The 13,427-nt window shown below is 52.5% G+C and overlaps 1 protein-coding gene across 8 annotated transcripts in view; it reads left to right on the plus strand.

Annotated features, from left to right (window-relative positions):
* The window catches only part of WHRN (whirlin), a 106,039-nt gene that overhangs the window by 81,061 nt on the left and 11,551 nt on the right, over window positions 1-13,427 (plus strand). For 3 of the 8 annotated variants that reach the window (XM_055271352.2, XM_055271353.2, XM_055271357.2), the window contains 5 exons: window positions 396-598; window positions 1,767-1,803; window positions 2,245-2,457; window positions 3,266-3,475; window positions 7,051-7,083. In XM_055271352.2, the coding sequence (XP_055127327.1) occupies window positions 396-598; window positions 1,767-1,803; window positions 2,245-2,457; window positions 3,266-3,475; window positions 7,051-7,083 (696 nt within the window). The remainder of the gene's footprint in view (window positions 1-395; window positions 599-1,766; window positions 1,804-2,244; window positions 2,458-3,265; window positions 3,476-7,050; window positions 7,084-13,427) is intronic. The other 5 variants (XM_063636831.1, XM_055271354.2, XM_055271355.2 and 2 more) reach the window with 2 other exon arrangements.

Here is a 13,427-nt window from a genome sequence, read left to right on the forward strand (position 1 = left end):
AAAAACCTCAACACAGTAAAAGTATAGGAGGAAAATTACGGATGTCCACCTCATCCTACCCCAGCTTCACGCCCAGCTTGGCCCTGAGATGACTGTTGTTTCTAGATAAGGGGACCCTTGGGAATGTCATCGTAGACCCACCCCTCAAAGCCATTGCTGAGTCATGGGGACGTGCCCCCTTTTGATGACAAGAGCATGGACTCTGGGTCAGGATCAGAAGGCCGGCACTGCTGTTGACCTGCTGTGTGACCCTCAGGCATCCTCACATCCTCTCTGATCCTGGATGACCTCCTTGGCAGGCTGGCCCAGAGGAGAACTGGGATCTGGGCTGTGAAGTCCCTAGTGTGAATCCTGCAAACAGCCCAGGTGACTGTGTTGTGTGGTGGTCTTGGCAGGTTGGGGACCAGATTCTAGAAGTGAATGGGCGGAGCTTTCTCAACATCCTACACGACGAGGCGGTCAGGCTGCTTAAGTCGTCTCGGCACCTCATCCTGACAGTGAAGGACGTCGGGAGGCTGCCCCATGCCCGCACCACTGTGGACGAGACCAAGTGGATCGCCAGTTCCCGGATTGGGGAGACCATGGCGAACTCGGCAGGGTCTGGCCACTCTGCTTGCTCCAATCTCCAGACCCCTGGGCCATTTCTGAAAGCCAGTGATAGCTGCCTCCCATCCCTCCACCGCCCTGGCTCTCCTCTCAGCCTGCAGTCCCCACACCAGGGCCCTCCATTGGCAGGACATGACCTGGGCACATCCCTCTCCTCTCTTGGCCTCAGTTTCCCCATGGAAAGCTGAAATACACCATCCAACTGTCTCATTCTTTATTTGTCCCCAAATTACTTAACTCATTCTATAGACCTTAGTTGCTTCATCTAAAAAGTAGGGACCATAACGCTGCCCTCATCCCAGATCTGTGCAGATGAAAGAGAGGGAGGGAAAGGGAAGGAGAGAGATGCTTGGGTTTATTTGGCCAGAGGCCACCAGGTTGGATCCCATGAAGAAATCTGGGTGAGAGGGTCTTAAAGTCATAAACTGAGATCCAGTTGCCAGGTGGCTGCATAGTTGCCAACAATGTAATGTGCCACCTTTTGATCTTCATCAGAAATCTCAGCCTGGTGGCCCCCTGGCCAAATACACCACAGAGCATCTCTCTCTCTCTCTCTCTCTCTCTGTCTCTCTGTGTGTGTGTTTGTCTGTCTGTCTGTCTGTCTCCCCCTTCCCTTCCTTTCACCTGCATAGTATTAAACATTTTTAAAGTTACTTGCCAACATCTAGAAAGATACCAGATTTTCCATTAAAAAACTGTATTTCTGGATGCTTCTTAAAAATCAGGAAGTCTGGCAGCCTGAGCCCACATGGGCTGGAGCTGAGTCGCACCTGCAAGTTGCATCTGGGATCTCCAGTTCACTGGCCCCTAAGCTCCTGAGGGTTGGCCTGACCCTGAGGTTGCCTGTCAATCACCATTTCTTCCCTCCACTCCTTGCGTTACCTGCCTGGTTGTGCAGGGTTGGCAACGACTCAGGAGCCCACCTCAGGTGGTTTTGGAGGTGCCATCCATACTGCTGACTGGGAGGCTAGACGCTGCCAGTCCGTCAGGAGTTTCATTTACCCCTGAGTAGCCCCCAGACTGAACTGGCAGCGAATGGAGGCCACAATGCATGGTTCTCTCAAAGCTTTGTTCTTCCTGCCCCAAATCACCCTGTCCCTTGCCCATGCCCATTTGATCTGCTCAGATGCACAACTGGAGACGTGTGTCTTTCCCCACAGGTTTCTTGGCGATCTCACAACAGAAGGAATAAACAAGGTAGGGCATCCTCTAAGGGGTATTCTCTGCTTCCTCACAGCTCCCTGAGTGAGGAGGTCTGGCCAGCCAGAGGGTGCCGAGTGACTTACACTACCTCATTCCAACTGGGCAGCCCCTTATCTGCCCACTCCCCATCCCACTTATCTATGACTGACTGCTAGGTTCTGGGCACCATCCCTGGCACCAGGGTTGATGGCAGTGAACAGAGCAGACCAGGCCCCTGCCCTCATGCAGGTTATACTCAGTGAAGGAGATGTAAAGACAAAACAAATTCTAATTAAGAAAGATAGTACTATCAGGGCAAAGTGCTGGGGGTTATGAGCGAGGGTAACAGATGAGACGCCACACTTAGACGGGTTGGAAGGGCAGAGGGGGAGTGGCATGGCCACTCAGCTCTAGAAAAGCTCAGAATTCCTGAGCTTCTATCTTTCTGTCTTGCAGCCAGGATTTTACAAGGGCCCAGCCGGCTCCCAGGTGACCCTGAGCAGCCTGGGGAACCAGACGCGCGTGCTGCTAGAGGAGCAGGCTCGGCACCTGCTGAACGAGCAGGAGCGCGCCACCATGGCCTACTACCTGGATGAGTACCGTGGCGGCAGCATCTCCGTGGAGGCGCTCGTCATGGCCCTGTTTGAGCTGCTCAACACCCACGCCAAGGTGACCCGCACCCTGCCTCCCAACTGGCTTCATCGTTTCCAGGGCTCTGCATCCTGCCCTGCCCCTGCTCCTTTGCTGAGAACCTACAAGGGGTCAGGCCTGAACTGAACCCTGGGCAGAGACCTGGGACTGAGGCAGCCTCCCACCCCCGGGAAGCTTACAGACTCCCGGGTGAAACAGACATTTAAAGTGCCCTGTGTTTGGGGCCCTATCGCAGTGGCTTCCAACGCTGGGTGCACAGAATTACCTGGATTGCTCTTAAAAGCAGTGCTCGGCCCCATCCCAGGCTGGTTAACGCCTCATATCTGGGGATGGGAGCCAGCCGTCAGTCATCTTCACAAGCCCTCCAGGTGACTGTGCTGTACCACCAGCTTTGAGAACTCTGCCCCAAGCTGTTTGAGGTCCGGGAACTGTACAAAGGGAGAGGTGGTGAAATCCACTGGGAAGGGTTATGTTTCGGAAGACTTAACAGAGGAAATAGGATTTGGAGACGAGTATTGGAAAGGGTTTTCTGAGTGGAAGGGACGGACAGCCAGAGGCTTCGTGGCATGAAATCTTACGATGTGTCCAGGGAGTCACAGCCACGTGTGCTTGCCGAGGAGTTGACAGGGAAGCAGGAGTCAGATGACGCTGGGCCTGGTGTCCAGGGGACGGTGTTTGGCCTTTCTCTTGAGAGCACTGGGGAGCCAGACAGTTAAGGAGGGAGGCAGGGTCCAGTTTGCATGCCAGTCCTTTAGGGGTAGCAGGGCCCCTGTTCCACCTTCTGGTAGCGCTTCCTGCTGAGTGCCCCTTTTGTCCCCGCCTCCAGTTCTCACTCCTCTCTGAGGTGAGAGGCACCATTTCCCCGCAAGACCTAGAACGCTTCGACCACCTGGTGCTGAGGCGTGAGATTGAGTCCATGAAGGCACGGCAGCCCCCAGGCCCCGGGGCTGGGGACACCTACTCTGTGGTCTCCTACAGTGACACGGGTTCATCCACAGGCAGCCACGGCACCTCCACCACCGTCAGCTCGGCCAGGGTGAGCTTCCCCTGCCTTGTCCCTGGCTTAGTAGCCAGGACAGAGTTAAGATGCTGGCTTTGGAGTGAGACCAGCCTGAGTTCGAATCCCAGCACCACCACTTACCAGCTGTGTACCGTGCCTCTCTGAGCCTCAGTTTCTTCCTCTGTAAAAACCTAATAGTTGTTGAATGTCTACTGCATGCCAGGCATGGGCTCTCGGGGACAACAGGTGAACAAGAGAGATGTGGCCCTGCCTCCTGGGGCTTGCAGTCTGGGAAGCTGGGGGAGAAAGGTAAAAAAAAAAGTAGGTAATTAGGCAAATAGAAAAAGATCATGAGAATCCTTGGGAATGCCTCTGGCATGGTGCCCACTCCCGCTGGGCACTCAGTAGATGATAATGGGCGTGGTAACTTGGACTGTGATTTTTATTTTCCCCAAGAGGCCACTCTTTTGTCTTTGGAGCCCATGCCCAGCTTGACTTTCTTTTTTTTTTTTTTTTTTTTTTTTTTTCGAGATGGTTTCTTGCTCTGTCACACAGGCTGGAGTGCAGGGGCATGATCTTGGCTCACTGCAACCTCCACCTCCCCAGTTCAAGCAATTCTCCTGCTTCAGCCTCCTAAGTAGCTGGGATTACAGGTGCCCACCACCACGACCAGCTAATTTTTTTTGTTTGTTTGTTTGTTTGTTTTTTTGTTTTTTTTTTTTTTTGAGACAGAGTCTCGCTCTGTCGCCCCGGCTGGAGTGCAGTGGCGCAATCTCGGCTCACTGCAAGCTCCGCCTCCCAGGTTCACGCCATTCTCCTGCCTCAGCCTCCGAGTAGCTGGGACTACAGGCGCCCGCCACCGCACCCGGCTAATTTTTTGTATTTTTTAGTAGAGACGGGGTTTCACCGTGGTCTCGATCTCCTGACCTCGTGATCTGCCCGCCTCGGCCTCCCAAAGTGCTGGGATTACAAGCGTGAGCCACCACGCCCGGCGCTAATTTTTGTATTTTTTGGTAGAGGCGGGGTTTTGCCATGTTGGCCAGGCTGGTCTTGAACTCCTGACATCAGGAGATCTGCCCACCTCAGCCTCCCAAAGTGCTGGGATTACAGGTGTGAACCACCATGCCTGGCCCCAGTGTGACTCTCTTGCAGACTCACCAGCCCCCCAGCAAAGCATCTGGCCATCTCAGGGTATGGTTCTGCCCCCTGGATGCTTGGAGACAAATGAATCCCAGGAGGCCTTTGCAAGGACGGGGCAGAAGGATATGCCTTGTTACCTGTCTTGGGAAACAACTGGTTGTTAAGGTCCATGCAGTGGAAAAGTCCGGGCTGGAGGTCAGGAGAGCTGGCTTGGCCCCATACTCTCCTCTATGTCCTTGTTTCTCACCTTTAGATCATTCATCTCCACTCTTCTATGGAAAGGGAGTGGGGAGAGTAATGTTTCTTAAGCAGGCGGGTGCTCCCAGATGCTGAACTGAGAGCTCTTTCTGGAGGAATCTCAGACTGGAGGCAGATACACTGTTAGCTGTCTTGTTAAATGGGAGAGCAGGAGCTCAGAGGTGTGCAGTGATGGCCATGGTTGCAGACACAGGTGGTTAATGAGTGAGGATGAGCTTGCAGCCACCAGGAAATGGCCCCGGAGCATGCACCCCTCTCTTTTGCAAACTCCAACTCCTAGTGCGTCTTTTCTTTAGCCCTGGGGTTCTAGGTTTCTAGGGGTGATTCCTTTATACTCTTTTACCTCTATCCCTCCCATCCTGAGTTGCCATCATTTCCAAGGGTGCTCATCCCCTTCCTGGGATGTCCCCACAAGTCGCCCTGCATTCCTCTAGGGCTGGACATGGTTGCAGCAGAGGCAGTTTCATGTTCTGGGACAAGCAGATCACTTCTGGGGCAGGGAAGAGGCTGTCCTTCACCCCACGCTCTGAGCACTTACTTTGATATGGCATTTAAGTGAGGATCTGGTTTAAGGGTGCAGGTCCTTGGCCTGATGACTGTTTCTCTCCAAGATGGGCTCCACTGAGATTGGCCTTGATAATGTTCAGGCCTCAGCAGCCATGAGCCACTGCTCTAAAACCTGGGAAACTGCAGACTGTGCTTCTGCGATGGTCCCTTTAGAATCAGAGATGAAATATCCAGTGAATGGGGTGGGATGTGTTTTGGTCTGGGAGGCAGGAGGTCTAGGTTTGAGCCCCAGCCTTTCTGGTCTTCAGTTTAAGGATAAAATGGCCTGGGGTCCTTGCTGGCTCTGACTTCAGCAGCCCGAAGCCCTGAGGGCAAATCAGGCTGGAGTGCCAGGAGTCAGGTGACTATCTTGCCTGGCAAGGGCTCTGGGCAGGGGTCAGGAGCCCCCAGCTCGGCACTGGCCCACAGCAACCTTGTCCCAGCTCAGAGGGCTCTCCCCTACCTGAGAAGCACCATCTGGGGCCAGTCCAGGTCCCAGCTGTGGAAGTTGGCCCTGCTTTCCCAGAGGGGCTCTCACTGCAAATTGGGGCACCCTGGGGAAGGCAGGCCTTAGAAAGGCCATAGGATGGTTTTATACAGGGAGTTTTTTGAGACAGATGAAAAGAATGGTCCTGAAGGTTTTCCCCAAGTTTCTGAGATGGGAAGGACTCAGAATTTGTGACTGTGAAAGTCCATGGCCCACCAGGTGGCACATGCATGTCAGGATTAGGACTTACCTAGACCAGGGTGAGCTCCTGGAAGTGATTCTAAGAGAAAATTGTGCAAGCAGGAAAGGCAGCATGGAAGGGGCACTTGAGCTCGTGGTGCCTTGGTTTCCTCTTTTGCAGAGGGGCAGTGATACTACTTCCCCCAGCTTGTTGGGAGGATTAAATGAGAGGATGCCTGTGGGCCCAGGGTGAGTAACCTGCTAGTACCAGCATCCCAGAAATGCTGGTCACACCCCGAGGGCAGGTGAAGCCTCGGTTCTTTTGGACCCAGCCCCACCTGGCTGGAGAAAACTACCTGGAGATTGCACCGAGGGCCTTGGGGACTCGTGGAGGGTCTGGAAAGTGCTAGGCTGAGGGACTGCCACCACGCCTCTGACCTTCATCCCACCCAGGTACCCTCCACATGCACAGTCCAGAGCTCCCTTCCACAGATTCAGCTTCTCTGACATCACAGGGCTTGGGCCTCCCTGAAGTCCAGGCCTTCTCCAAGTGAGGCTTCCAAACAGGGCCTTTCTAGAAGCTCTGCCTTTCATTAGCAGGTGTGACCTTGGACAATTCACTTCCCTTCTCTGAGCTTGTTTCTCTATCTGGGAATAGGGATCCCAGCCTTGCCCCAAAGTAAATGACTGTCTCCTGAAGGCAACATAGCAGGGACAAATGTCTTTTCTTTAGAGCAGTGGGGACTCCCGTTTCCTTCAAGGAGGCAGGCAGAATGAAGGGATGCTGGTCATGGTAGTGGGGTCTTTCCCTCCCCTCTCTCCATTATTCCTGCCCAAAGCATTCAAGGTAAATAGAAAGGGGGTTTGGAGAATGTGTGGATTTTGCATGTGCGTGTGCGTTTGTGCGCTTGGGGAAGGGGTTGTTGCTGCACCCACCCATTCCCTAATATTTATTTGATGTATCTTTTCTTTTTGCCTTTTGCTCATCCTTCCTCCCCAGGAGCGGCTGCTGTGGCTTATAGACCTGATGGAGGTACCGTCCTTCCTGCCGGTGGGGACTGTGGGAGTCCCTTAACCAGGGGCTGGGGTAGGGGGCTGTGGCCTTTTCTGCCACCCTCGTATGTCTGCACACAGTCGTGGTGGGGACCAGGGGTTCTTATTGGTGCTGACTGTCTTTCCAGGTCATCAGGTTTCCTGAGCTCTGCAGTGAGAATCCCCTCCATTCAAATCCCAGCTCTGCCACTTTCTTGCCGTGAGACCTCGGGAAGTGGTTTCACCTCTCTGAGCTCAGTTTTAGGATCTGTAAAATGAGGATGGTAATTTCTGTGCCGTGATGTTGAAAGACCCCTTGGCCTTTGCATATGCCACGTGCTTTCTGTCTGGAATGTTCTTCTCCCCACTTCATATGACCTGACTGTCTCCTATGTGTGCTTCAGCCCTCAGCTCAGAAGCTGCCTTTTCCAAGAAGACTTCCCTGATCCCATCAAGGGGAGTGACTTTCAGGCCATGGCTCCTCTTGCCCCCGGGCTTCCTTTGGTCACAGCTCTTGCCTCATTATGTCCTATTATAAAAGCCTGTACAGGTTTCCCAGTTACCCACTGTGACTGCTGACTGCTTGAGGGCAGCAATCGCATGTGCAGTTACCGTTGAGTCTCTATCCCTAGTGCTCAGCACAGACCCTAGCCCATAATTTGGGCCTTTATTAGTAACAATAGTGGCTGAGATTTGTTGAGTGTTCTCTATGGCACTGTGGTAGTGCTTTCCATTCGTATCTTCTTTGACCCTCCCAGGAGCTAGGAGTTGTGAGTACTGCTGTGAGCCCCATTTTACAAAGAAGAAAACCAAAGCTCAGAGAGGAGAAGGAACTTGCCCAAGGTTGCACGGCTAGTGAGTGATGGAGCCAGGATTCAAACCCAGGCCTGCTCGACTCCGAGCTCTGCTGTTATCCCTGCCATCTGGCTGTAATTCTTCCCTGAAGGATCTCACCAGCTCCCTGTTAAGCATCATCTCGTCATCTATCTGCCTCTCTCCTCCCTTCCTCCTTCTTGTCCTTCCTTTCTGTTAACAAATATTGAGCACTTGCTGTGTGCTATGTACAGTTTGAGGTGCTGGGGATACAGTGGTGAACACCAAAGAAATCCTTTCCACGATGGAGTTAACAGAGCAGGAATGCCAGGCAATACACAGGATATAGATAACTGAAATACACAGTAAGCTAAATGATGACAAGTGCTAGGGAGAAAAATAAAGCAGGGAAGGGGGACCGGAGAGGGGTGGGGTGGTTAGGGAGTGACCCTTGAGTCAAGACCTGCAGGCGGTGAGGGAGAGAGCCATGCCCACATCTGGGAGAAGAGCATTTCCAACAGAAGCAGCTGCATGTGCAAAGGCCCTGAGGTAAGAGCGTGCTTGGAGTGTCAGAGAATTCCAGGCAGTCAGTAAGGCCAGAGCAGAGGGAGTACAGGGGCAGACGTGCTGAGGACTTTGACTCTGAGTGAGATGGGAGCCCTTGGCAGGTAAAAGCAGGGAACTGATGTGGTCTGACTCCGATTCAACAGGATCCCCCTGATTATTAAGAATAGATAAGGGTGGGTTTGTACCAAGTTGAACTGGTTCATTCCCAGGCCAAGAAGGGCATGGGAAGGTCATGCAGCCTGAATTGCTAAAGATGTGATGATGGGTTCTGCAGGCACCAGCTCCTCCTGTGGCCAGGTCAGCCCCTGCCCTGTTGTCTCCTGGGAACCCCTCTTCTCCCCACCCCCACACACAGCAGGCCTCAGATTAGAGGCACTGCCTTTTGCTCACTCTTCCTCCTCAGGAGCAGCTGCTGTGGTTTATAGACCTGATGGAGGTACCACCCTTCCTGCCAGTGGGGACTGTAGGAGTCCCTTAGCCATGCACACCCATGTTGGCTGCATGTGTGGCCAAAGGACAGAAACCTCCTCCACCTGGAAGCCCTCCTCAGAGTACGCAGGGCACTGGGACCCATCCTAGGAGTCTAGACCCCCACACTTGTACTCCACTCTGTCTCTCCCAGGCAGTGTGCTCTCAAGAAAGCCCCTCACTCACTCTTGGCCTCAGTCTCCCCATCTGTACAATCATAGCAGACCCCCATGGCTCCTTCAATTATGAGAGTCTTCTCTGTGTCAGGAGGTGCTGGAAAATATTTGGGGGAGGCACAGCAGGGAGTGGCAGCTCTGTGTTCCCACCTCTTCTGTGTATATTTGAACAAGGACTGCAGCATTCCTCCAGAGAGAGAAAAAGCTTGAAATAATCACCTTTATTCACCACTAAGTGCCACTGTGTGGTCTACAACACCACATATTAGTAAGCTTTTGCTGCAATAATGCTGAGTAATAACCCCAAAATGTGGGCAACAATCCAAACATAACATGGCCAAAATCCCTTCCTGCATGGAGCTCACACACTTCTCATATCTCCGCTAAATCACTTGTCACATTGCTTTAACCTCTTCGTGGGTTTCCCTTCCCCAGTAATCAGGGAGTGCTGGTGCAAAATGGAGGCCCAGGAAGTGTGGAACAGAAACTGGAAGGAAAGTACACACTCCCCGGCCACCTGCAGGATTATCTTCTGCTGTGTGGCCTTCTACACATTCGCCTCCCACATCGTAGGAAAATGTTCTTTGTTCTAGTGTTCAGATGGGCAAGATGACATCAGGTGGCTGGCTATCGATGACTGAGATGCCCCAGACACTGGCCCCAAGTGGAGCCAGTTTCCATTTAGCCTGAATTCCTCGGATCATGCTGTGCAGTTATTGATCCCAGGTTAAATGTGGCTCATTCTGCAGCCATTTCTCCTCGAAGCAGAAACAGTCGATCAAAGGGAATCAGATCCAGCTTTCCCCCATTCGCAGACCGTGTTGATTGTCCATTTGTCTAATAGAGAGCCAGCCCTGAGCATTTTTTGCTGCCTTCACACAATATCATTTCCCCCCATAAAGATTTTGGCGGGGAAAGCAGAGTGAAAGAAGAAAGGCCTGCCTGTTATTTCTTGAATTCTTCATCTAGTGCCAGCATGCCTGTGGCAGAGGGGCTTAATTGCACAGATTCTGGGATCCTACCAGCCGGGTTCTGCTCTCCAGAGTAGTAGCTTTGTCACCTTGGGCAGATGACTTGTGTCTTCCGGGGCCTCCGTTTCTGCATCTGTACAGTGGGCTGATAAGACCAGCTGTCTGTGGGTTGTTCTGAAGATTCAGTGAGATCAGGAGTGGATATGCAGGTGTGGAGTGTGGAGGAGCCCATTCTATTTCTACTCCAAAGGTTGGAAAAGGGCCCTGTATTAATCCGTTCTCACACTACTGTAAGAAACTACCCGAGACTGGGAAATTTATGAAGAAAAGAGGTTTAATTGACTCACAGTTCTATAGGCTGTACAGGAAGCATGGCTAGGGAGGCCTCGCGAAACTTAAAATTCTGGTGGAAGGTGAAGGGGAAGCAGGCACATCTTACATGGCTGGAGGTGGAGGAAGAGAAGGGGGAAGTCCTACACATTTTTAAGCAACCAGATCACGTGAGAACTTACTCACTATCACAAGAACAGCAAAAGGGAAATCTGCCCCCATGATCCAATCACCTCCCACCAGGTTCCTCCCCCAACACTGGGGATTACAATTCAACATGAGATTTGGGTGAGGATACAGAGCCAAACCATTTCAGGCACTGCAGAGCATTGTAGAGAAAAGGGGATTGGAGAGGTCAAGGCCAGCCTTGTACTCAAGGAGCAAATGCCCTTGAGGTCAGGAGGCAGCAGCTGGGATTTGCCCTGGACTTGACCTCAGGCTTTTTCCACCTGGATTTGAGAGAGTTTGTGCTCCAGCCCTGTCATATGCCTGGAAGGAGGCTCCCGGCACCTGCCCAAGGATGCGGGGGACAGGATCCCTGCCCCTGAAGGCCTTACTGTCTTTCTTCCCCCTCTTGTCCCCAAAAAAGAAGGCGAATAGGGGGCAGTGGGTGTGGCTGTCAGTGCTTCTCTGCACTGGCCTCTTATAGCCTCTGTGCCTCCCTCCTTGTCTGCAGCACAGTAAGCTGGGAGAAGCTCACGCCTGTCTCAGGCCCCTCCAGCTGCAGGGACCCCTCACTGTCAAGCCAGCTTTTTTTCAGAAACAAGTAGAAAACTGTCAAAGGGCCTTATTTCTCCTCCTGCATCCTGACTTTGGTCCAACCTGGATGGTTTAGAGAATCCTCCTCCATCCATGAGCGGGGTAAGAGAGGATCTCCATTTATTCCTTCACTCGCGTTCAGCCACTCCTTCTTCTATGCAGCAGCCTTTGTGGAGCATCTCCTGCCTGTCAGGTGCTGAGCCTGCCCTCCTGAAGCTGATCAAGTCCAGTGGAGGAGGCTACCTCAACTCAAATCATCTCCATAACTCACACTCTGATAAAGCGGGCTGAAGGGTGGTGTGAGAACATACATGGGCCCTGACCAGTCCGGGGTACTTGGGGAGAGAGGTTGAAGCTAAGATCTGAAGTTGTTGGCTACAGCCAGGCAATAGATGAGGTGAGACAGCTGAGGAGCTGGCCGGGCATGTCTGAGGGCCCTGAGCAGGTTGGCACATGGCCACTCAGAAGGATGGAAGGAGACCAGTAGGGCCGGAGTGTCAGGAGTGAGGGGTAGAGGGGCGAGAGTCAGGAGTGGGAGGCATTTGTGTTTAACCCTAAAACCATGGGATACTGTGGAGAATCTTGAGTGAGGATGTGATGTGATCCTGTTTGCATTTTTTGTTTTTTTTTTAAGAGATAGGGTCTCTGTTGGGGTAGCTCACTACAGCCTTGAACTCCTGGGCTTAAGTGGTCCTCCCACCTCAGCCTCCTGAGTAGCTGGGGCCACAGGCGCACATGCTGCCATGCACAGCTAATTTTTACATTTTTTTTTTGTAGAGATGGGAGTCTCACTATGTTGCCCAAGCTGGTCTCAAACTTCTGACCTCAAGGGGTCCTCCCGCCTTGGCCTCTCAAAGTGCTATGATTACAGGTGTGAGCCACTGCACCCAGCCCTCTGTTCACATTTTTTAAGCTGCCTCCTCTGTGTGGAGAGAGCCCAGAGGTGCAAGGCGGATGCAGGTGACCAGGAGAGGCTGTTGTTCCTGTCCAGATGACCTCCTATCCCCCACCCCAGGAAGCTGCTGAGTGCCCAGAGAGGGCACAGCAAGGATGGTGGGTGTCTTCTTGAGTAGAAGAGCCCACTCCATCCCAGGGAGGCCTCAGCATGTGCCCCCTGCAACTTCCAGAATCATCAGTTTGCCCAGAGGCATTAAAGCCTCTCAGGCCGGCCACAGCTTTACCTGGAGCCTGAATAGGACCATTCCTCGCAGCCAGTGCTTTGCTGTCTCTGTAGCCGTTTATGGAACACCTGCCTTTCCTTGTGACAACTTGGGGTTGCTGGAAGCTCTTTCCACCAAACAGAGCCAAGCCCGTGGAGGTCAGAGCCTGTTTGAACATGGGCTGGCCCCTGCTGCCCTCTGAGTGAGGACTTTCCAAGCTATCAAAGGGGAACTTGGACAAAACACTGACTTAGGACTGGGGGTCTTCCTCATTTCTGTGCCATAGACCCCTCTGGCAGGCTGGTGAAGTCCTGGGATCCCTTGTTAGAATAAAGCTTTAAACGTTTGAAATAAAACACAATACATAGGATGACAAATTGTATCAGGAAATACCTGATACAATTTTCAGAATATGAAAACACCATGTAAAACATGCTACTTTAGGAGAGCAGTAACAGGGTTGAGCAGTGAGTCAGTAACTGCTGTAACTGTGAAGCCAAGAAGTGCATAAATGGAATTTTGTGACATCTGCAGCAGCTGGAATGTGACGTGAAAGATGAATGCTCTCTGTGGGTGACCATGACCAGTTCCTCTGAGGCTTTGTTGCTTCTGTTAGCAATGAAAGGAAACGTGGCCTTTCCGTTAGAGGTTAATGGAAATGAAGATGTAACAGTTCCCCCAGCCAAGTTCTCGGGTGCCTGCATTCCCTCCCAGGAGCCCTGGTTTCCAGCCTTATCCTGAGGGCTCTGCTTGCCTTAACCTTCTAGAGATTCTGGGTCACTCTCTCTTTCCACTGACGTCCTTTTCTTCAGACCACAGGGAGGGAGGCATGGAGCAGGTTTCAGCTTAGCAGGAGGAAACCTGGTCTGTTCATCAGGGCACAGGCCTCGTTACAAGGAGGCAGTGACTCCTGCCCCATCTCAGGAGGGCTTCATGCAGAAGCTTCCCAGAGAGCTCCCTAATGTGATTTGGTGGTGAAATATGATAGAATAGACAGGCTGGTAGACAAGCACAGTGCTGGCCCAGTGTTGAGGTTGTTCTCGTGATCTCAGCCATACCAGCCAGTGCGGGGCCCAGTTAGCTGCTTTCAGGATTATTCTC

The sequence above is a fragment of the Symphalangus syndactylus genome, chromosome 3 (assembly GCF_028878055.3).
Source record: "Symphalangus syndactylus isolate Jambi chromosome 3, NHGRI_mSymSyn1-v2.1_pri, whole genome shotgun sequence".
Classification (NCBI taxonomy): Eukaryota; Metazoa; Chordata; class Mammalia; order Primates; family Hylobatidae; genus Symphalangus; species Symphalangus syndactylus.